General features: G+C 45.1%; 1 protein-coding gene across 1 annotated transcript; it reads right to left on the bottom strand.

Annotated features, from left to right (window-relative positions):
* Positions 1-15783: 15783 nt before the first annotated feature.
* LOC146181140 (uncharacterized) lies at positions 15784-22072 on the bottom strand. The gene is made up of 4 exons (XM_084575715.1): positions 21727-22072; positions 21331-21555; positions 20530-21244; positions 15784-15850 (listed from the first exon to the last, which is right to left on the bottom strand). The coding sequence occupies exons 1-4, from the start codon at positions 22070-22072 to the stop codon at positions 15784-15786; spliced, it is 1353 nt and encodes a 450-aa protein (XP_084431841.1).
* Positions 22073-22291: the final 219 nt, after the last annotated feature.

Here is a 22291-nt window from a genome sequence, read left to right as displayed (position 1 = left end):
TATCCAGCCATACCCCCAGAATTTGCGTGAGGCCTACATGCCTTGTTGCCATGGGTACTGCGAAGACGGCCATTGGCGAGCCACTGAAGCGATGGCAACGAATTCCTCATGACTGGTTCTGCTTCCCTACTGCTTCTTGCGCGCCATTTGCTGGTACTGCATCTATAACGGATCTTTATGTAGCGAACAATTTGTCCTCTTTCGTGTCAAAAATGCGACAAGCGGCAATGTGTACCTCGATATGTATGGCGTAAAATAAACACGCTTAACGTTTCGCCAAATTCTGTGCCAGAGTTTCAATAAAAAATCTCCAAGCAAAACCATCAGGTAGATGATGTGGGCTTTGCATATGCAGCCAAGCGACACGCAAAACTGACAAAAAGTGTTAGTAAAAAATATTGTATGAGCTTCTGAAGCACGAGAAGAACGGGATGTGATACTGAAGGCTGCCCGCCACCGAAAACGTCTTAAACAGCCCGTTAAACTTGAACGTCATACGGCTTTCGCCCAACCGTTGGTGCAGTCATGCCATGCTGACTTGGACGTCCTTGTAATTTTTAATATTCATACATCTTTGAATACTGGAGGATAATTTTGTTTCATCAGCAAAGGTGATTCAACAGACGCCCTACGCTTTGGAGGCTGCGTACGGTCTTCAGATCTGCACAGTAACGCTCCTATTATTTATGAACCTGCTTTATTGAAATTGCCATATTTACGTTTTTGGAGTGTGAATTATTCGTAGGCCCAGGTTCATTCAGGAGTCGCATGCTGAAAACTGGTTGTCTCTAGTTACAACCTAAGGTGAACAAAAGCTGGTTAACAGAACCGTCTTAGTGTGGGTTCAGGCACTCATAGTTCCGATGTCTGATTGTCGTGTGCCGCCATTGAACGACGTTTGGGCAGCCAGCAAAGCTCATCCATCCACCCTACAGCATGTATGGCCTGGTCACTACAACAGGTATCCGCAGGTTTCACACCGGAGAGGGGGGGTGGCAAGGCTCTTGGGACGCCGACATCCGCAAGCAGGTTTTTGTCTGCTGCCATGGAAAGGATTGCGCGATACTATGTGGCAGCCAGGATTCGAGCCTTGTCACCCGATAGGCGCTGGCCTTTAAGAAATGCCGAGGAATAAAGGAACGTGTTGCCTTCAGCAGGCCACTGACACAGTCCAAGCCGCCGAGCTCGCGCGTTCGAACGACCTGGTGCACTGGCTCGCCACCGCACCCAGCCACACTTCTTCGTTAGCGCCCCTAAGAAGGCGTCGACAATCCACATCGTCACAGATATGTTAATGTTTAATGCAGATTTAGATATCTGCGCTGATTTGTGCCTTTTCATATTTGAACGCCTAAATTATCATTAGAGTTACCGTAACCAAAAAACTGACGAACTGAAAATTTAGCTTTACGATCTTCATTGTTCGCGCAAAATCTTTTCCCTTTCATTTTTCCCATCACACATGTATATTTGTGATGCATTTTGGCGTTAAGAACAACGGGCTCATAAATAAGTGCTCTTCATGATCGACATATATTTACACCTGAAATTGTTTCCTGGGCAATTACCTATCTAAAATATTAGTTCCCCTTTGAGACAGTGGAGCAAATATATTTAGCCCATCGAAAGTATTCAGGATGCACTCAGCACTTATCTTTAAAAAAAGTCCGCAATGAAATAATTTTCCATAAATTATAGGGCTGCACTGTGCTCATTGCTCAGTTATCGGTGAAATAAATGACGCATGTTTTGCATGGGATTTCAAAAAGAAAGCCTGCTTTTTAGTCACATTAGCTAGTTTCCTGATCGCTGATTGGATGGAGCTTTTTAAATATGTTGACTAATGTTGACTAATATAACCCCCTTCATGGATCACTGCCTTGTCGTGGCGGAGGGGCTTGTGAAACTTGATGAAGTCGTGAGCTCTGCTGTGTAGGGCCACCCAAGATAGACAGGTGAAAGCAGAGAGTTCTGACAAAATGTGATTCACTGGAGAAGGTAATGGCAACCCACTCCAGTATTTCCTGCCAAGAAACCCCTATGGCCAGTCACAATACCATTAATAATATGGCGCCAGAAGATGAGCCCCCCCCGATTGGAAGGCGTCCCACATGTCACTGGGGATGAACAAAGGGCGATTCCTAGTAGCTCCAGGACAAATGAAGCGGCTGGGCTAAAGCCAAAAGGACGCTCAGTTGTGGGTGTGTCGGGAAGCGACCGGAAAGTCCGATGTTGCAAGGAGTTATATCACATAGCAACATGGAATGTAAGATCTATGACGCAAGGGAAACAGGATGTCGTCAAGCGAGAAATGAACAGATTGAACATTGATATCTTGGGAATCAGCGAGCTCAAGTGGACCGGAATGGGAGAATATAACTCCGGCCACCATTATGTCTTTTATTGTGGGCATGAATCCAAGAGAAGGAATGGGGCCGTTCTCATAGTAAACAGAAGAATGGGCAAAGCAGTGCTAGGGTACAACCCCAAAAACGACCGAATGATTTCACTTCAGATCCAATGTCATCCTTTCAACATAACAGTTATTCAAATCTATGCACCGACCACTACTGCTGAAGAAGCTGACGTTGAGAGATTTTATGCGGACCTACAATGCCTTTTAGACCGCACCCCATCATCAGACGTCGTTTTTCTCATTGGTGACTGGAATGCCAAGGTTGGGAGTGAAGAAATATTCGGAATTATAGGCAAGTTCGGTCTTGGCGAGCCAAACGAAGCTGGGCAGAGGCTAGTAGAGTTTTGTCAAGAAAACAACCTGATCATGGCGAATACTCATTTTCAACAGCACAAGAGGCGCCTGTACACATGGACTTCACCGGACGGTCTGTACAGGAATCACATCGATTATATTCTTTGCCGGCAGAGATAGAGAAGCGCTATACAAGCAGTAAAAACAAGGCCTGGGGCCGATTGTGGCACCGATCATCAGCTTCTTGTTGCCAAAATTAAGCTTCGATTGAGGAAAACGCAGAAAACTAGAAGGCCTTTCAGGTATCATCTGGATCAAATTCCATTAGAATATGCCGTGGAAGTGAGGAATCGATTTCAAAATTAGATCTAGAAGACAGATAGCCCGAAGAGATGTGGACTGATGTTCGTGATATAATACAAGAAGTTGCTACTAAGGTAGTTCCAAAGCAAAAGAAATGCAAGAAAGCAAACTGGTTATCTGAAGAGGCTTTCCAAATAGCTGAGAAAAGGAGGATGGCAAAAGATCTGGGGAAAGAGAAAGACACAAGGTTCTCAATGCGGATTTTCAGAAAATAGCAAGGAGAGATAAGAATGCTTTCCTGAACATACAGTGCCAAGCAGTTGAGGACAACAACCAATTAAGGAACACAAGAGCTCTGTATAAGACAATCAAAGATATCAAAGGAAGCTTCTGTGCTAAGCTGGGCGTGATAAAGGACAAACAAGGCAAGGACCTCACTGAAGCCCCAGAGATAAAGAAGAGGTGGCAGGAATACACAGAAGAACTGTACAAGAAGGACCCGAATGTGCAAACCCAACATACGACGATTGTGATTACTGATCCCGAGCCGGGCATCCTGAAGAGTGAAGTTGAATGGGCCTTAGCCAGCCTTGCTAAGAACAAAGCTAGTGGAATTGATGGCATTCCAGCTGAGTTGCTTCAAAACCTCAACCATGACGCTGTTAACATTCTGCATACATTATGTCAGAGGCTTTGTACAAGCCTTCAGTGGCCACAGGATTGGAGGAGGTCAGTTTACATCCCCATTCCAAAGAAAGGCAGTGCCAAGATTGTTCCAACTACCGCACGATCGCTCTTATTTCGCATCTGAGCAAGGTGATGTTGAAAATCCTCCAAGGTAGGCTGCAGCAGTATTTGGATCGGGAGCTTCCGGACGTGCTAGCTGGGTTTCGCAAGGGCAGAGCGAATAGAGACCAAATTGCCAAGCTTCGCCGGATCATGGAAAAAGCAAGAGAGTTGCAGAAACCCATCTACTTCTGCTTTATTGATTATGCGAAAGCTTTTGACTGCGTAGATCACAGCAGATTGTGGCAAGCTCTTCAAGAGATGGGAGTTTTAATTCACCTCATCTGTCTCCTCAGGAACCTGTATAGAGGACAAGAGGCCACAGTCAGAACTGGGCGTGGTCTTACTGATTGGTTTCCGATTGAGAAAGGAGTGAGGCAAGGCTGCATACTGTCGCCCTGTCTATTTAACCTATATGCAGAGTGCATCATGAGGAAGGCCGGCCTGGACGAGTCTTCAGATGGAGTGAAGATTGCTGGAAAACGTATCAAGGACCTTAGATATGCGGATAATACCACTTTAATGGCAGAAAGTGAAGTGGAACTCAAGAGACTTCTGATGCGCGTACAAGAAGAGAGTGAGAAGTTTGGGCTTAAACTGAACATTAAAAGGACAAAGATCATGGCGTCTTGCCTTATCAAGTCCTGGAGCATCAATGGACAAGAAGTGGAAGCTGTGACAGATTTTCTCTTCTTGGGCTCCAAGATTACCTCGGAAGGAGACTGCAGCCATGAAATTAGGAGATGCCTGCTTCTGGGAAAGAGAGCAATGGTTAGCCTTGACCGCCTAGTAAAGAGCAGAGACATTAGTCAGCCAACCAAGATCCGTATAACTCGTGCTATGGTCTTTCCAGTGGTGATGTATGGATGCGAGAGTTGGACTGTGAAAAAGGCTGACCGCCGAAGAATTGACGCGTTTGAATTGTGGTGCTGGTGAAGACTCTTGAGAGTTGCTTGGACTGCCAGAAGATCAAATAAGTCGATATTGTCGCCCATAAACCCTGACCGCTCATTGGAGGGTCAAATTCTAAAGTTAGAGCTCAGCTACTTTGGTCATCTTATGAGAAGAGAGGAGTCGCTGGAGAAAGATCTGATGTTGGGAAAGGTTGAGGGTCGCTGGAGAAAGGGAAGACAGCGAACGCGATGGTTAGATGGCATCCTCGAAGCACTGCAGATGAAGTTATGTGGTGCTAGGAAGATAGTGAGAGACCGGAAAGCGTGGCGTGACATGGTCCATATTGTCATGAAGAGTCGGACACGACTGAACGACTGAACTGAACTGAACTGAATGTTTATACCAAGACTCCTCCTTCTGTGAGAACAGCTTTATCTCTATTATGGCGAAAAATATACCTGTGTTGCAGAGTTGCAATTCCCAGCACGCCCAATGGTAGACAGCACTGCATTGTGAAACAGGTTTCTCACCCTAAAGGAACTGTGTTCGCGCACATGTTCGCGCACCTTACTCCAATGTGCATTTTGCTATTTCTTCTTTGTATGAGTGTTCCAAAAAAAAAGGAAGAAGGAATAAAGCGCTGTCGTATTCTTTCCTGGAAAGTATCTTTAAAAGCTTTTGTACGCTTGGACCAATTATCGGTCATTAGCTCCTGAGCGTACTTTCAAGCCAAAGTCAAGGCCATGGTCTCTAGCTTTCAGAGATAAATACCAGAATGGGCAACAATATGGGTCTCCTCCCTTAAATAAAAATCTCACAACCTGACCATTCTCGCCTACTGAGGGCAAAGTTTCTTTTGTTTCGAGGGTATGGTGGTGAACCTCATGCGGGATCCGTGCCACCTCGTTCTAATCTAGCAGAGACTGCGTAAACGGGTAAGTGCGGAGACTCTGTGACTGCCCTCTCCTAGTAATATTTTTCGTGGTCGCTTCTGCATTCACAACTAGACAGGTAGGGGAGGTATTTTTAGTTATACGTAACATCAGAAATGGCGAAATATTTATTTCCAAAAGTGTGCTTCACCAAATTAGTGACGATGCAGCATCTATGGGCTTGAAAAATTAAACTTTTGGCGGTCTGGGTTGACGTTCCGAAATTTGTGGGCTCATGAGATGTACGAAGTCGCTATAAGTATCGACAGTTTTCATCGTTTCTAAACTGAATAGAGTTCCTTCGAACAGAGGCTTGGTTCCCACAGCCGCTAGTTCGCGCGAGCTGAAATCTTTTAGGATTCACAAAATCAACGCGCCATGAGTAGGTGTAGCGGCATTTTTGCTGACGGGAAATTCATGTCACATGGAATATTTTTGGCCCGTCAGTTTGCAATGATGTTAGAAGGCACATTCACACCAAGCCAAGCTGGTCCCCACAAGACCTGTCACCGTTCGTTGCTTCTGGCATCGTGATCAGTAGAATGTGCAGCTTTTTTTAGAAAGAGTTCCGGCTTAACCATCCTTGTTGCAGAGGCTGCTACCATAGTCGAAACGCAGTCGAGTTCCTGTGTTTCTCAATGGAACGCATCTACTTCGATGCTGTAGATATTATCTACCTGTACTCCGGTCACATACAGCCACCATCAAGTTTAAAATCTTCATCGGACAAACGAGTTCAACTACTGGCATTCGTATGCTACTGAATTATATGTACTGCCGATAATGTAAGGGAAAGGACTGCGATGTCCGGCACTGAGACATGCATCACACAGGAATTATGCACCAATCAACAACGCTTCAAATGTCGAGGGGGTTTTAAAAAGCAAGACGTTTTAGTGAAGAAAAAATGGAATTCAACTTCGTTGGCAAAATCCGAAGTTTGTTCACAAGCACAAGCACGGTTCTGAGTCTTGTGTTGCCAAGCGTACGGCTCGTTTTTCGTTGCTTTATTTGCACGAATATTTCTCGTGAAAATGACGGCAGCGTGAAAGAGGCGTGCCCTCTGTTTGGACGTCCCACTATTCGAAGCACTTGACGAAAAGCGGTGTGGGCTCCCATTTCTTGCTGCTTAAAAAAGAAGGAAACAAAGGGCGTGCGCCTGCCGCTAGTCTTGCAGAGTTGCCACAGCTGCCTCGTGTTAGCAGAATATATTTTTAAATGAGATGAGAGAGGCAAGATTGAGAGACTAATCTGAAGCGTGTTCTATCTCTAAACGCGAGCTCAGTAACCACAGCTGCTGGTGGTGGTGAAAACATTTAATACAGAATATTTACATGAGGCACAGCTGTGCGAAGCAGATGTGACTGGCGCCTCCGAAGCTGTGTGATGGTGCATTGCAAAATCCATGAGAGTGGTAGCTAGAACGTGCGTGTTTGGCTGCTGCGATATCGTAGTTCTCTATTTAGGATTGTTCACGTTACTGCGGGATCAAATCCAAGTTGCGCCTAAATGTGCATTATTTTGTTCATATTTTAGAAAAGTACCCCAACACAAAACAACTAAGTTATTGCTGAAAATTTTAATGCTTGCACACTGAAAAGAACGAGGAAGTACTGGAATGCTAAGCTTCTGAGAAAAAAAGTTATGAAAGCGGCACAGAAAAAAATCGATCTGACAATTTACCCTACCAAAGATGCTAATATAAACACAGAAGTCACTGCCCGCTTGTGCACTATTTAGAGTTGCAGCTGAATTGTTAGAGTAGCTGCCCTGCTACGCTTGGACTCCATTTCCGGCACTTTAACAACATGATCGTTGGCTCTGCGACAACGTGGCTTAAAAGGCTAAGTCAGCTGGCTAATTAAAATGATATAAAAATAGGAACTTGAAGCCTTTTACGTACTGCAAACGTGAAAGCAAGACTACTTTTCTAATCACTGACAAACAGACTGTAATGTGCCTTATTGCACATAATTGAAATTAATTAAGGGACACAATATAAGATTATTATACTGTAATATGACTTGATTACCTCTAAGGCACCACGGTCCAACATAGTTCAATGCACCGCGTTCTTAATAAAGTGGAACTCTCCATGGTTTGAACTACTGCAGAATGATCCGGCATGCTCAACATTTATACTCCTGCAATCCACCGTATTCATCTATAGTCCACCGTAAAAAAAAGAACTAAATTCACAGTGATTCATGAAGTGCACCCTTAATTCTACATAATTCGCAGAAATTCAACGCGTTAAACAATAATCTGCCCTGCACTCAACTTCACTACTCCTAAAATAACGTAGTTCAATCAACATTTATGGCTTTTTTAAACTGCGCAAATTGACTATGTAATCAACTAATTTGGCCGCGTAACTATCCCGACGAACTTTTTGCGACTACTTTTCCTGGAAAAGACTGCCGACTTAAAAGCAGCCCTGCAAGCCTTAAAAGCGGCTGTTCGCCGTGGAGCCCATGAACAACGTGTTGCGGAGATACGACAAATTCATCACGTGCAATCAATGGAGAACATGACATCATCTTCCAATGGCTTCCAGGATACAGTGGCATAGCGGGGAATCTTCGGGTGGACGAAGTCGCACGAACAGCCCACCAAGACGGAGATTGTGTGTTGATTCCCTTTTCCAGGGCAGACGCAGCGGGCAGGCTTCGCGCATTTGCGCGGGAACACACGCTCTCCTTGTGAAGTTAGGGCCAGTTTGCGAACTGCTGCTTAAAGTCCCTGTACCCTGACCTGACGCTCCAACTTCCACCTGGCCTACCCCGACGCGAAGAAACTTTGCTGTGCCGCCTGCGGATTGGTGTAGCATTCACCATTGGTGCAGCATTCACAGCCAGGCATGTACAAACTGTGGGTGCGACGAGTCTATAGGCCATATTATTTGTGAGTGCCCTATATAGAGTGAGGAAAGGAAGTCTCGGTGCCGTGCGCTGGATTATTTAGATGGACGCCCAATGACTAAAATTAAGAAATTTGGTCCCTGGCCACGGCGATCTTCTGCGGTGAAGGCCTCTCAAGCACTGCTCCGCTTTATGAAAAGCAGAGGCCTAATCGAAAGACTATGAGTTTCCTGTTATGTTCCGTGATATGACTGTGACTTGATGTGATGTTACTTGTCTGGGATGTGACTGTACTAACTTCACTCATTACTCTCTCTTAACTTTTATATCCACTCACCCCTTTCCCCCAGTGCAGGGTAGAAAACCGGTTTCTTTTAAGGGTTAACCTCCCTGCCTTTCCTCCTCATCTTCCTCCTCCTCCTCCACTGCCTACTTCCGCTGTTCATAAACGAACTAGGTTTTCTGCTTGACAACTAGTTTACTTTTTTAAAGAACACGTATAGGTTAAATAGTAAAACAAATCGTGCCTCAAGAAAGCGTGCATGCTTCTTAATGCGTTCAATGGCAACTATTTTTTTTTAATCCGGTTGGAGATTTCAGGGTCGTATCGTTCGCCTGCTAAGATCAAGGTCGTGACACTGACTGTGGCTTCGGTATAGATAGTTCAAATAAGACAGAATAGAAAAGATTGTGTATTGTGGGATGTTAACCCACATCACAGAATATCACAGCCTCTAATCTTATGTGGACCTTTATATTAGAGTGGTAAGGTATCCTTGTTTTGCTTCTGAACAATATGGTCCGCAATAGAAAATGTGCATCTCGATCACGAGCTTGCAATGTACATATCGGGAGGGGCTAAACTTGCAAGTCATGTATTTGCGGGTACTAAATTTGGATAACGGCGGCTAGCATGCAGGCTTCTTAGAGCTTGTTTGATTCATGAGCTAGTTTAACGCTGATGGTGCTGCACTGATGAAAAAGGTGCTAAAGTTTGGAGGAAATCTGAAGCTGACGCTACTGCTATTCATGCAGTAAAATCCGAGAATTGTGCTGGGAATGGAACGGAATAAAAACATGGATATATGGTATACTTTGCGGACGCTTATATGAAGTGAAGCATTTAAGCAATTTGGTATTGAAGTTATCAAGAAATATATTTCTCTACTCCCTTTCAAGAGCAGTCCCAGCATGACCTTGTAGGATATTTTATACATTTCGGAGACGTGGAAAAAGTTGACGTTAAAATATATAATTCTTAAAGAAAGTCTTGAGCCACTAAACTTTCCCTCAAGCGCAAACGACGACAGTGCCTTTTCGTTCCTTTATTTTTTTTTAGTTTATATGTGCGCCACTGCAATTATCATAAGCATACGAAAACGTTGCATACCCCAACACATTTCTTAGGGCCCCCTCTAAGATGATTAAACCAAAGAGCCTTTGGTACCTACTTGTAGAGTACTGGCTCGGCAAGTATAGGGAGTCCGCTCAGGCACAAGCGCAAGATGTGGCACCACGCTACTTTATGCACTTTGTATAGTATATTTTTGAAGAAAGCCCAGGGAGGATTCTTCTCAAAATGCTTGGCTTCATTAGGTTCCTCCCCTTCCTTATACCCTTAAAGATATTCATTCTTCGAACTTCTAGTAATATCCCTAGCCAACCGAATAGTTTAGAGAGGTTAAGCCCTCCTCTAGAGACCCTCGTCCACTTTTTTTGGTGGTGAAGAAATCTATCCCCTATCCTGACTCAGCATGATTCCTGTCCTTTGAGGTTTTCTGAGAAATCATTGCCTGGATAGATTTCTCGCAAAGTTATTTCGAGCTGCCCGGCGCCCTTGACTCTTCAAGTGTGGTCTCAAACTAATATAACGTTTTATTAACTCCCGCAGATGAAGCACCTTATGCGCATAATATTCACATTGCCTGCTGGGTGAATGCGCTGCAAGCGCAGACTATTTAATTTATATTTTAAAAATATTTCATTGCTAAATCTGTTCTGAATGATTTGAATTTACAAACACGTCAGTTTCCAACCTGGCATTATTACCATGGCCTTCCAAAGTGAATAATTTGCTTAGTTTTTGAAATATGTTATGACAAGTGCATTTCAAACGACTGTCAACGTCAAGGCGCTACTTTGCGCTTTTATAATTATAGTTCCGTCGTTTCTCTATTTTCACGTGCAGAAATTTTTTTTAAGATTTATTGCTAAATTTGTTCTGCCGCATTTCATGTTTACAAGCACCTCCGTTTCCAGCCCTGCATTATTATCAAGGCTCGTAAGCAAGAATATTTCCGTTATTTTGTGAAATACGTTGTGCCAGTGAATTTCAAAGGAGTTTTATTGTCAAGGCACCGCGATAGGCTTTAATAATTATATTTCCGCGACCTCTGTATTTTCATGCGGCTTCGCCAAGTGGTTAACAGTATTTTGCACTTCGTTTCATGCTTTAATTAATCATAACGCCGCACCCACTAACGTAGTCACTAGGCCACTTTGTTATAAAAGCAAATAATTCGCTTTTAGTGCTTGTTAGTACCGCTGAATTAACCTAGTATTTGTGATATTGCCCGGTTATGCGCATCTTCGGAGTCGTTAATATTTTGCGTTCATTAAACAAATGTCAGAAGAAAGCATGCTTGGCTCGTTTCATTTTTAACCCAAAAGCATAGAGCTCATGACTGCAAAAGCCGGTGGCATTCCTTATCCATTTGAAGTAATGCTTCAAGATACTAAATATTAGGTGAGCAGACTAGGGGAGGACCCAAACTAGGAGAGAAGGTTCCTGTAATGGGCTATGTATTTAAATAAGGTACTGCAAGATCTGCTGCTGCCGTCGAACTAAGGCCACCCGCGTGCCGGACGGGTAAGCTACCCATAGGCAAAAGAAGAAAAAAAAAACTCGTCTTTCCAAAGGGGAAAGAACATAGAGAATTCGTTGTAGTGTTTTCAATATAGCCGCATGTGTATGAGTACTGCAGTGACGCACAATAAATAAGAAAACGAAAGAAAGGAAGCTAACGCTTTTCACTACAGCCGAGCTGAAGCAAAGGATACTTCACTTATTTTCTCGGTGCAAAGAAACCCTTGATGCAAAATTAATTAGGACAAAAGTGGACAGCTCAAATTTTAACAATCGGCTTAACGCAGGGAGGGTACGCAGGCCAAACGAAGGCGGGCCAATACGCTAAACGAAATTTAGTGCTTCAATCCCTGATGGCCTAGTTCCTGCATGCTGTGCTGCAGCTGGAAATGCGCATGTTTCAACTAGTGTCTTCATTCACTTTGTTCTGCTTCCATCTCGCAAACCTCGCATAAAGCAACGTTTTCTAAAATATTAGCAAGAACAACATATCTGTAATCACGAAGGTTAATATAAAATACATTTTGCGAAGCAGAAAAGATGAAAAGCACTGTCTTCTAGGTGGACAGTTGGAACGCACCAATGGAAGAAGCACGTGTAACAGTCGAAATGAGACAGGCCTGAGCTTGCAAGCGTTTACTTCAGCGTTGTTATTTCAGTCGCACGTTCTGCATCAGCACTGCGCCTTCGCCCTGTTCCTGCCCCCGCCGTTCGCGTGCACAGGAAGCCGGGCCAGCAAGACCCTCTATGCATAAAAAAATTGCTATCAAAAGCCTGTTCCCTGGTTCGGTCAGCTGTGGTGCGTCAGCTAGTCAAGACTTATTGCCGTATATATAGGCGCTCTTCCTCTATGCACGAAAACGATGTTGTCAAAGTCCTGTTTCTAGTGTCGGTCTGCCAGGGTGCGTTAGGAGATTAAGTCAGCATTTATCTCCGTCACCACTTGAAGACCTGTCATTGCAATGAGACTGGTTAAAGGAAGCCGATAAAGGCCGAGCACAAACATGGCATCGCCATCAGAGCTATGTGAGCCGAAGTGTGGATTAAGCCGGATTAAGCCGGTAAGAAACCATATGCATGCTTCCACCGTCTATCAATACTAAAAAGGCAGTGATGTTTAGAGCCCAAGATCGTTTCCTGCTTAACCGCTATAGAACACTGTGCAGTGACCCAAAAGCAGTAGCCAAAGAATTTGAGCTGTTTGCCTAGTCCTGCATTCGAAATCCACTAGCGAAGAGTTTTAGTGTGTGGCTCCTAAGCGCCTGTTCCTCACTTCAGCAGGATCGCCGTCGAGTCCACCGTAAATCGTGGACGGCTATGAAACAGCCACCGAGGCGCACAAATATTGGACCCAGTGTTGGTACTTTTTTGCAATGTCCGGCCGACGGTCGGACCACAGTTTTTCCAACTTAGTACCAACGGTGGACCCAACGTTTGTGCTGCTTGGGCAGGGAACCCCAATGCCCCCTTTATATTAGACTTGCAAACCTGGAGTTCAACTTCCGCTATGCCTCCTGTGACTTACCATGGTTAACCGGAACACGGATGTCTCGGACAATCTGGTGAGTCGCGGCGTCGGGATCCTAACGCCCGTATTCACAAACGCGCCTCGACTCGATGCTCCACCTCCACTCGTTGGAGCGGAGAATACAGCCGCTACTCCACTCCAGGGCCGATTCGGATTCATGAACGCCCCTCGGCGTTTCCTCCGACTAGTTCTCCTCGAGAAGACCTCCTCCACTCGGAGCAGCGCAAGTGGCATATGGGGACGAGATTAAGATGAACTTTTGGACCGAAAACTGCGTGTTGAACTGTGCAACATACTGAGTTTTTCATGTCAAGTCTTCTAAACAACTTTCGCAAGCGACCTCGATGTTAACAGTATAGTGTAACTTGTTTTGTGAGCTGGATGAAAAGGACGGCTGTGAAAAATGGCCGAAAATGTTTTTGCATCTGGTAACAGTCGCTGCTGGTGACGTAGGCTTCGAGAAATGGTGTGAAAACTTCGGTTTATTTTTTGGTGTGAGATCTACGCTCGGCCTTTGACGCTTTGCCTTTTTGTTATTGGCAGGCTTTGAGCGACTTTTTTTTATTGCCAGGCTTAGACAGAGTTTTTTTTTTATTACGAGGCTTTAACAGACTTTTTTTATTGCCGGGATTTGACAGGCATCAAAATATATAGCAGGAAAATAAAAGTACTAGCCGTGAACTCTTACGGGCATGTCTCGGAGGCGAGCTAAACTGCTAAACATGCGTGTACATGAGCTGCAGCGCATTGCAGCTCATGTACACTGAATTCGACTCTCCAAAATAAAATACCGCGTGCGGTTTCCAAACAAGTAGGGAGCCCTAATTGAAAACGTGCTTGAAAAGCCATGCTTTTCATCGGCCGCGAATATCTCTCCGTACGGCAAGCACACCAACGTGCTTCCTCGACAGCGCCGCGCGTCCGAAGACGTACTACGTACCCTCGAGCGACGAGCAAGCCATTGATGCGGGGGGTGCAGCACAGATGTCCGCACAGTCCCACCGCGCCCGGTGCTCGCCAGCTTACTACATACAATACGTCGTTCCCCCACAAGTTCGGCGCCGTCTGCGGAAGCGCGCGGGGCGAGCCACGGAGAGATACGCCGCCGCCGCTAGACTCCGGCCGCGGGGGAGCTCACCATTTACGGTAAAATCGCGCTTCAACTCTGCACTCGGTGGGCTCAGAAAAGGTTGTCCATTTATCCAGCGACGACTTAAAATGTGCCCGCGCCACACAAGCGCACTACGATGATGCGAAGATCAAACAGCACAGATGTCGGTGGCTGATCACGGCCATGTTCGGCGTGAGCGGCAGGGACGGACGGAGGCTAGCCATGGCCGCATTCGTAAAACGATAGCGTGCCAGAAGTCCTGTCTCACTGTCACTCTCAGCTGATGCTTTAGAGAAAGGTTCGGTGCATCCTTGTCGTATCTTCTTTCGTGAAAAGTTTGGTATACCGGTAGAACGAATTCCACACAGCGAGCGAGTGATGCGATGTCTGCCATGTTTACAAGCGGAGTGGCGGTCGAGGAGCGGCCAAGGTAGCGTCGTCGAAGACTCGAGATTCTCGAGAAAACTGAAGTTTTCTCCACCGCTGGAGGAGCGATTCCAGTGGAGATTGCTCTCTGAAACAAAAAACAGGCCTCGAGGGCCGCTTGGAGTAGAAGTTCGAGTGAAGGCGTGTTTGTGAATACGGCGGTAAGAGACCCCTAATCACTACTATGTCCTGCACTTAAATGCAAAGGTTAAGTGTACCTGGGGTAGGGTGCACTGAAAAAGGAAGAAAAGGGCGCGGAGGTAAGGAGTCTGTCACGTGCCCAGAGATCTATAATTAAACGAAGTAAAAAGCGTATACTTAAGTCTAGAACTCAACACTGAGTCTTTTAAAAACCTAAGGAGGGCCCTTATTGATTTCCTTTTTGATGAAGAAGTCCTCAAAGGGCCCAGAAACTAAGCTTCAGTAAAAAAGCGAGTGGCCAAGATGCGGAGTGTAGCAGCCAGTTAGGCAAGCTCACGCTTAACTTCAGGGCAGTCACAGAGTATTTGCGCAACGGCTTCATCACACCCACACTGCTTACACGATGGACAGACTGCCATTCCGATGAAAAAAGGTTTTTGTAAAACCCACTCCTAGCCATCGGCGACGCAACATTGTAACATTACAGCAGGGAAGCAGAATAGTATCTGCAGTAGGAGTAATCGGTCAAAGTGGTGGGAGTGGGATGTTTAGCTTCCAGGCGTAGACGATGATCATCTGGTCACATGATCAAAATATGTTGACAGGTTAAGGAAGGTCTTTAAACAATAATTTCTTCATATCTGGCTCTATGCTAAATAAAGCGCTAGAAAGATGACAAAATAAAATGTAGGCTTCCCTATGTTGAAAATAATTTAAGTCGCGGTTCAAATTCGCCATGTGATGAAGATCCCGCAGTCGGCAGAATCTCGTTTATGCACGATGTCATTTTGTTTTTATGACTTAAGTTCGTCTGATCGTGGTACTCCCGCTATGATTCAAACATGCATTGCTTCAACATAGTTATTCAACCGAAAAACTTCTTAAGCATGGCTTTGAATGATTAAGACAATATTTCGAGGGTTTACAGTTGTAGGTGGACGCTGAAGCTGCGCCTTAACGGCAGTCGCGATGGCATATTCTGCACTGCTTTTTCATTTCGCGATTTTTCGAGCCTGAACTCTATTTCTTCCCTGCCAAACCTCAAGCTAATTTGGCTCCGAACATTATTTGGCTCCGAACAATATTATCAACCTCTTCACCAAGTTCATTCATCTGTGGAAGCTGGGTATCGTGCATTCGCCAGTATAATTAGCACCTCGACGTGGCTACCCTGAAAAAAAGCATTGTCGCGACTGGCTCTCTAAGCCGCGCCAGAACGAAATGGTCAGTTCACCTGGCCCAGGAACGACAGCGCTATGATGTCGCCGTAGCCAACCATGGTTTGTGTAGAGCTGCGACACACACTCGTGCTCTGCTGTGAACATGTACATCTTCATGAAGGCTCAATCTCTCGAATATATAGTGACAGTTCCGTGTCCTTTATTTTGCTCCCAGTTTCCTTGGTTGCTAACCCAAAGCTCAAACATCACACAAATTTAATGCACCAACACTTATTGCATCTGTGTAACACACACCGTGCACGGATTTCATGCCGGCTATCTGTTATAACACAGAACGAAAATCGGTTTCATTAGAATAATGTTATAACAAGAATACTAGTAACCAAAACATTGGTACAACGTTCTCAGCTGCTGTATCAGTCAGCATTGACATCCTAAGTTATATTTTGTTTTCGCAAGAGGATGAGCACTACGAATAAATGCGGTCTGTGATGTTTTGATATATTGACATAAAATGCACATCTTGTTATTTCTTGAAAAGTATTCATATCGCTTCAGGGTTTTATTGACTAACCCTGTTTGTAAACAAGGCGCGAACTTATCAGGAGACATCGTAAGCGGTCGTCTCTAGTGGGCAAATTTTACTATGAATTCTACGTCCAATTATCATTAAACATCAGTCTAGCATAGGTCATAATCTGGTGAGTAATTAAACAGTCTACATTGCGAAGTTCCAACTGAAAACGTTACCACATGCGCACGTTGACGTCAACATAGCTAAAAATTGCGAAACATACCCAAACAAAAATCAACAGCCAAATTCACATCTTTAATTTTGAGAGGGCCGGAATAAAGCTTTTTTATGCGATTGCTAAGCGAATAGAATCAATTATTAAGAGGATCGAACACCCCTTTAACACATTTTCCTCAATAATCAAACAAAATGATAACATCGCTTTTAGCTATGCAATTTGAGGGAATATTCTTTAAACGAGAGTGGAAAACTGGGCAAATTGGAAAGTATTCATCTTGTGGCACCACAGGGACGAGAACAGATACGGAGAAAGACAGGACAAGTGCACTTGGTCTGTCTTTCTCCGTATCTGTCCTCATCCCTGTGGTGGCCCAACAAGATGAATATTCTTTCCAGTGGTCTCAAATTTTGCTTGGAAGTGGCATTGGCCCTTAAGCACTATATTACCCTGGGCGGAGCTGGCCGACTGCCTGGCAACGGCCAGCTTGGTAGGTTGCCTTGCCGGCCAGGATACTCAGCGAAATAGCTTCTTAAGTCCACCATTCACCAGGTTGTGCGAAATTAGTTTAGCGCCCAAGGCCTGAACTGAATGTAGATCTATTTAGCCTCCGCAGCTTGGAAGTTTGGTCGCCCACGGTCGGCCATGTCCGGATCTGCGGCTACTACCTGTTCTAAGTAGACATATTCGCCTACTACTTCCAGTATTTCGGTACCTAATGTAAACTGCTGTTCCTTCCCGAGACCGTTGAACATTACCTTAGTCCTCTGCATATAGGTTTTCAAGCCTACCATTCTACTTCTCCTGTCTAGGTCATCAATCATTATTTGCAGTGCATCGCCCGAGTTGCTTAGTAAAGCAATGTCATCAGCAAATCGCAGATTACTGAGGTATTTTACGTCTATCCTTATCCTTACCTGCTCCCATTCCAATTCTCTGAATACTTCTTCTAAGCAAGCTGTGCATAGTACTGGGGAGATTGTGTTTATTTGCCTAACTCCTTTCTCAATGGAAATTTTGTGACTTTCTTTATGCAGAACTATGGTTGCCGTGCAGCCACGATATATATCTTCCAGCACTTTCTCGTACGTCTCGTCTGCCCCCTGATTTCGCAATGCCTGCATCAACGCCTAGGTTTCAACTGAGTCAAATGCGTTTTTGTAATCAATGAATTCTATGTATAAGGGCTGGTTATATTCCGAGCATTTTTCTATCACCTGGTTGATGGTATGGATATGAGCGATAGTAGATTACAGTTTCCGAAAACATGCTCGATCTTTTGCTTGATTGCAGTCTAAGGTTGTCCTGATTCTCTTAGCAATTACCTTAGTAAATACCTTATACGTAACATACAGTAAGCTGATTAGTGTGTAATTTTTAAGGTCCTTTGAGTCCCCTTTCTTATGAATGACGATAATGTTTACATTCTTCCATAGTTCCAGTAGGGTCGATGACACCAGGCACTGCGTAAACAGGGTGGCCAGTTTTTCTAGCACGATATCCCCCTCCGTCCTTTGACGAATCTGTGGTTATCTGATCCTATCCAGCTGATTTCCCCCTTTTCATACATTCTAATGCTTTCTTGACCTCGTCCTTCGACACTGGTGGAACGCCTGACTTTTTTTCAATACCGAAATGTGTTCTGCAAATGACTTGTGGACTTGATAACAAAAGAAAAAGCTGTTCTTGTCGGAAGCCACGGCTCCAAAATTCATCACGTGCACGCTGTATCTTTGGTTTTTGCATGTTTCCCAGCCCAGCCAAAATTTTCATGCACATTCGGATGTTATTTTCAACCGTAAAACACCAGTGTCCATGCATACCCAAACAAGCTCCTGCCTTTGTAGCACTCTAATTTAACAAACCATTTTATTTGCTAAGAAGCCAAAATCTGTTTTTATTCCTTCATTTATGATCTAAGCACGACTTCTTAAATCTGGCCCGATAACTTGAAGAAATGCGCCCTTGCAGAGCTGTCTCTTTGGGTGATTTTATAACGATGTTATTAACGCATGCAATATTTTCTCGTAAAAGGGCCGTCCCTAATATCAAACAATTGCCGTGCGTAACGTACAGGGGCATATAAAGCCGCAGTAACTTTATCGCCGTAGAATGCAAAACAAATTAAAACGCATGTGAAACTAAACATTTTATTTATTGAGGATTGTCAAATGAAACGTGCTGATTTATTTAGGAAGTGGCTGCAGTGATTCGGAGATTTCAGTGCTGGGATCCTAAGAGTTAATATAAATTTGGCATGAAATCGTTTTTAAAGGGCGTGGAAGAAAAACATAAACCATTTTTTCATGAATAATTAATAAACAATCCTGCTCAAGTATTTAAACATCTGCACACCACAAGCATAGCCATAACGTTTTTAATTTTCTATAATTCAAGTTGGTTGAAAACACACGAAGTGCAGCTTTTGGGTCAAGCTTGCGACTGAACAACCATATCACTACACGCCACACAAGGCGTACAATAAGACACTGGGCTACCACGGCGAGACACGTGAATGGCGCAGAATGAACATTTGAGACGGAGCCGCGATCAACGCATTGCCCGCAGGTAAACAATTTCAGCTACACTTGTTAACCGTTTGCTCAGAATTCTGTGAAAAAAACGAAACACGTTTCAGAACTGAAGAAGGGCAACTTACCACACAGAGACGCGGATCCCGCAGTTTATCAGTCTGGTCGGCCAATCCTGTGGCCCCAATCCTTTCGGCGTGCAGAATTTTTTTTTTGTTTTCCGGTAGGAACTACTAAAAGTTTTTTCTCCCCGTCTTCCTAATTATTGCAGCCAAAGCACAATAGAAAGTTGAAATCACCGCACGACAGAAAAGCTTCCCGCAAAGCTGTTTCAGCGCGTCAGCAAAGCGTTCGCCCCGATAATGGCGCCGGCGTCTGCTGCGTGGTAAAAATGCCCGCGCAGACACGTAACCAGAGCGTCGCTGCCAATGGGAGGCTTGTTCTTTCAGTCGTGCGCGAAGAAAAGGAAGAAGCCGCAGAGGTCTAAGGTTTTCGCTACCTTTATTTTATTCAGGGGTTTTAAGGTGCGTACCTCAATGGCGCCATCTATTAGCGAGCGGCGCTACTCGCGCGCTGCCGTAGACACCCACCCTACCTCCAGCCACCCTCCCCAAGCGGGCACCTTTCTGCGTCTCTGCGGCGAAAGCTTGATGCAAGGAGACCATGGAATGTATTCGAATTTGGAACATAGCCAGCCCTCTAGATAGCATCCTCTGATTACGAGAAAGCATTTGACTGATTCGAAGTCTCAGCAAACATTCAGGCGTTGCGAAATCAGGGTCTAGATGAGCCATGTTTGAAAGTACTACAAGATATTGATAGTGACCTCACAGGAATCATAGTTACCCGCAAATAAAGTAATAAATCTCAAATAACTCCTTACTACTATTCACAGACTGCTTAGAGAAAGTATTCAGGACTTAGAGAGCAGTTCTGAATAATATTTGATAGAGAATACCTCAGTAGTCTGCGATTCAGTGATGGCATTGCCTCTCGGAAAGGAACACCGATTTGCGATAGGCACCGAAGTACTTGAAGGGGAAGGCTAATCTGTCTGCTTAGGACAAGTAGCAATCTTAGATTCAGACCGCGAAAAAGAAATAACTAAGAGTATAATGTTACGAGTCGAGCGCTTTAGGAAAACACTCGGAGAGTACTAGCACAGGTTTCTGCTTAAGTTGAGGACAACGCCGAGAGCTACGGAAAATGGGAGGTGTAACGTTAAGAAAAATGAAGCGCGTGGAATGAGTCAGAAAATACCTTAAGCTAATGACATTTTAGTGGAATTGGAAAGACTTCAGTGTTCGGTAGAAACGCGGGGTGCTCTTTGGTCGTCCTCAGCCATGCCGGCCCATTCCACCATGTTTCACTTTCAACCAAAGCTGAAGGCATAATGCCCCTTGTTAATAGATCTGCGGGGTTTGTCTTTCCAGGGCAATGCCTCCAAACCGCTGGATCAGTCAGAGACTGAATCTCTTGCAATCTGTTGCCAACGAATGGTGCTCACCTCAAGGCAGTGCTTTTTATCCAGCTATGTGCCACGGTTGAGTCACTCCAGCAGTGAATCGAAATGGCTCTCACGTTCAGCTGCTGAAGAAGCGTTTTTGCCAACCGAGCTCCTATCAGGGCCCCCATTAGTTCCAACCGCGGCAATGACAGGCGCTTTAGCGGAGCCACCCTTGACTTCGCCATCAAAAAGGATACAGTGAAGCTCCCATCTTCTTTTTCTGTCCGGACGTAAGCAATAGCACCATAACCTCTCGGAGGTACGGTGATTTGGCGAAGCTCAGGAAGCTCTTGGCACCAAATTTCCCATTTCTCAAGTACGTCTGAAGGCAGTTTCTCATCCCAGTGCGTACCTCGCTCCCAAAGGGTTTGAAACAAAACTTGCGCTGTGGTGGAAACTGGTGCAAGGAACCCAAAGGGGTCGAAAATACACGCTGATGCTTGCAGCAAAAATCTCTTCGTGTCTTGTCGTGAACTCAAAATATCTATTAGGGTGTTCATTTCAAACACGAAGTCGTCTGTGTGAGGCCGCCATTCGACACCGAGAATTTTGGTCATGTTGAGCTCCGGCAGTTTGCCTCGTGCTTTCTCACTCTCGGACATCGTCGAAAGTTGTGCCGAATTCGAGCGCCACTTGCGTAGGGGCATGCCAGCCTTGTGCAAAATGCGCTGCAATTCTTCGCAGATGCGTGCCGCCTCCTCCATGGTGTCGGCGCCTGTTACAAAATCATCGACATATAAGTCATTCTTGAGAATATTGGCTATGCTGGGATAAAGGTCTTGCATTGACCCTATATGGTACCTCTAGAGTTGCTGCCAGCAAAAAAGGGCTTGATGTTGCCCCAAATGGCACTAGTCATTCGGTACTCCTTAGTAGGAGGCAGAGCTTCTGACTGTTTGGGGGCTCGCTCGTACCAAAGAAAGCACAAAGCGTCATGGTCGCTCTCCATGAGCTGCACCTGGAGGAATGCCTTTTCGATATTGGACATGATAGCGATGTTGTGGATTCGGAACCTGATTAGAATGTCTGCGAGGCTTGGATTTAAATTTGGTCCAGCAGAGAGAACATCATTTAACGAGAGCTCACCTCTCGCGCTCGAAGAGGCATCGGAAACAATCCTTAGTTTAGTGGTCTCGCTAGTCGGTCTGACAACGCCTCGATGCGGGAGGTAATAAATAGGTCCGTTTAGGGACTCACCATTTTCGTTGACTTCCTCCGCATGCCCAGCAATCATGCACTCTCTCAGCGCTTGATCGTAAGCTTGTATGCTGTCTTTGTTTTTCATAAGCTTTGTTGTTAATGAACGAAGCCTCTGAGTAGCGATTGCCTTGTTGTCGGCTGAATCTGAGGCATTCTCCTTCCAGGGCAGGGTGACCTGATAACGGCCGTCTTTATAGGTAATGCTTTCTTGAAAGTTTCGCAGAACACCGTCTTCCTTTTCTGTGACTTCTGTGTCAACTATTCCGAGATGTTCCAGTTCCCAAAATGACTTCAGCTGACTGGAGAGGTCATCTTCTTGCTCGGCGGTCACCAAAACGCGCATGACTCCGGTCGTTGTGAGACAGGTCGTCGCTGTATTTTTGGCCAATGTGCCTTGTAGTGTCCACCCAAAGATGGTTTTCACGGCGACGAGCCTGCTAGTGACCCGCTTGACATCTCCTGTAGTGACGTCCCAGTAGTGATCAGCGCCAATCAGGAGACAGACTCAGGTGTCCTGTCGATAGTCGTGTGGGACCAGGTCAGCGAGTTGGAGCCCTTGGTC

The sequence above is a fragment of the Amblyomma maculatum genome, chromosome 8 (genome assembly GCF_055883805.1).
Source record: "Amblyomma maculatum isolate TAMU_Amacu chromosome 8, ASM5588380v1, whole genome shotgun sequence".
NCBI lineage: Eukaryota > Metazoa > Arthropoda > Arachnida > Ixodida > Ixodidae > Amblyomma > Amblyomma maculatum.
Note: the sequence above shows the minus strand (reverse complement) of the source record. Positions and strands in the feature narration are given on the sequence as shown.